Source organism: Penaeus japonicus, unplaced genomic scaffold (assembly GCF_977035675.1).
Source record: "Penaeus japonicus unplaced genomic scaffold, GWHDUDI00000001_assembly GWHDUDI00000042, whole genome shotgun sequence".
In the NCBI taxonomy this organism is placed as follows: domain Eukaryota; kingdom Metazoa; phylum Arthropoda; class Malacostraca; order Decapoda; family Penaeidae; genus Penaeus; species Penaeus japonicus.
Window position 1 is genome coordinate 5,886,130 of NW_028234444.1, and position 2,673 is coordinate 5,888,802.

The 2,673-nt window shown below is 29.1% G+C and overlaps 1 protein-coding gene across 1 annotated transcript in view; it reads right to left on the bottom strand.

Annotated features, from left to right (window-relative positions):
• The window catches only part of LOC122264411 (retrovirus-related Pol polyprotein from type-1 retrotransposable element R2), a 1,317-nt gene extending 1,160 nt beyond the window's left edge, over positions 1-157 (bottom strand). Inside the window, exon 1 of the mRNA XM_043033283.2 lies at positions 1-157. This exon is cut by the window's left edge and continues 1,160 nt beyond it. Within this exon, the coding sequence (XP_042889217.2) occupies positions 1-157 (157 nt within the window).
• Between the last annotated feature and the right edge of the window lie 2,516 nt (positions 158-2,673).

Genomic DNA, 2,673 nt, shown 5'->3' on the forward strand with positions numbered 1-2,673 from the left:
AATCAACGAGGGGTTTGTGGAGTTCAGACAGTACATTTAGCCAGAAATTAGGGATCTTGTCTATTCCTGGAGACTTCCACTTATGCGATTTGCCTAAAGCAACCTCGAGCTCTTTCACAGTTATCTCTACCCAGTCCTGTTGTTCAACCTCTCTCATTCTTTCCTCTTCTCTACCGAGCCAAGGTGTTTCAGCGTTAAGCGTCTTCTCTTTACTCCATATATCTTTTCAAAAGTCTTCTACCTTATCCATTTCAGGTGGATTCTTAATATCAATTTTATTTTTGCCTATTTCTCTATAAAATTTCTTAGCATCTGTCTTGAAGATTTTGTTTTGCCTATAAAACTTTGTTCTCTTATCATATCTTCTGAGTCGTTGTGCTTTCAATTGCATCTTTTGAGTGTTGGTTTCTTTTGCTAATTCTAGGGATGCCCCATCTGTGATGTTGTTCTTTTTCATAATGGTTTTTGCCTTTCTTGTTTTCACATTTGTTCCTTACAACATTTCATCAAGAATTGATATTTCCGCTCGCAGAGAATCTATTTCTTTTTAAAGTTTAACCTTCCATTTTGGGGGCTTATTGGTATTGTATTATTATTATTATTATTATTATTATTATTATTATTATTACTATTGTTACCAACAGGGTTATCATTATTATTATTATCATATCACTACCATTATTATTATTGTTATCATCATGACTAAACTTATTAACATTATTGTTAATATTATCGCTACTTTTATTATCATTATCATTAGTATGGTAGTTATTGTTATCATTATCATTGTCGTTTCTATCGTACTACTATGATAATAACAAAATGAATGATAAAAACAGTAATAACAAATTATAATAATAATAAAAGTAGTAATATTACGATAGTAATATTAATAACATTTATTTTTACGATTATCATTATTATCAAAATAAATCAAAAGAATCTATCAAAATAAATTAATAAAATACACCAACATGACGATGTATGAAAGAAATTCTTAAAGTGCTTTAAAGCACTTGAATTATTTCCATGCATTCATCACAAACAATTATGCAAGCAATTGACAATCATTCAATTAATGTACCCTATCATTAATCCATCCAGTAATTAATTAACCGGAACCACTTAACTAACTTATTTCTCATTCTGGTCAACTAATTACATATAAAATGACTATAATTGTTTTATAACGTATAATTACCTCTGCTAAGCTATGATATGTTATGGAAATTATGTTCTCATCTGCAATCGTAAATTAATTGTTGATCTGTTAGTTTGTAGAATTGTTAGCAGGATTTGAGAAAAGTTTATTAATATATTGTGAAGATTTATGGGTGAGTTGTCCATGGCCAAGGAAGTAATTGATAAAGAACCAATGGAAAGAATCAGGACACAGATCTACGACATCATAAAAGGATTAATCGTCGATGCAATTGCAATCAAAATAAGTCTGCTAGGGTTTATATCCTCTCTTTAAATTTCGAAATTTCTTTTAAAAATGGTAATTTTGGGTGTTGGCGAAAGTTTGCGTTTTCTGTGCATTTTCCCATCAACCAAAAACATAACTCGAAGATGACTGTCAAGGGAAGTTTCCTGGTGAGTGTGAGAAAAAGTGAGAAACTGAGTTAGAATAATCTTTGCTCAATATCATTATTGAAGATTTGCTGTTATACGGTATCTATATAGCATTTTTTTTTAGTCTGTTTCTATTAATATTGTGTTAATTGTATATCCCTATCTATATTCATTTATGGATTTATCTCAATTTACTTCTTTATCTCTACTTGTATAACTCTATCTCTTTTTCTCTATATATCTATGTCTCCCTTTCTATATAGGTCCCTATCTATCTTCATACTTTCACCTCTACATATTTAATTCTAAATCAATAAATATCAGATCTATCTACTGGTATCTATACCTATAATCATCTCAATATCTATACCTTTATAAACAGACCATATCTGTATCCATATATCTACACCTATACTTATTTCTAAATCTCTAAATCTATCTCTGTATCTATATCACTTACTTATATCTATCTCTACAGCTCGATTATATGGATGCGTATCTTTTCTGAAATTAGTATAAGTATTTAGCATAACAGTCGCTCTCAAATTATAGCTTAACCTTTCGTGTTTTTTTTTTTTTTTTTTTTTTTTTTTTTTTTTTTTTTTAACAAGACAATTGTTGAAACGTTATCAAAGGTTACAGATCGCTGGAGGCTTACCTACACTTTGCGAGAATAATGTTGAGGAAATAAAAACTATTAGACTTTTTGAGGTAAAAAAATATTTGATTTTTCCCCCCGAGAATAATGTTGGGAAATAAAAGCTATTAGAATTTTTCCGAGAATCATGTTGTGAGGTAAAAGATATTTGATTTTTTCCCCCGAGAATAATGTTGTGAAATTAAAACTATTACATTTTTATTTCTTAAAATTGTTACACGTATTTTCATACTTATTCTACAGTTGATTTATATTTTTGTGGTGTTACATTTCTGAAATAAGATCTTGAGGAATAGAGATTAGGAAACTCGCCGCAATCGTAAGGAAAAGAATTAATAGAATATAAAATATTGATTTTTTTCCATTTTGGTTTTAATTCTGAGAAGTGAAGTGATCATAGGCGTTTTACTCTATATCCTCTCTGTAAATCAGTTTAGAAA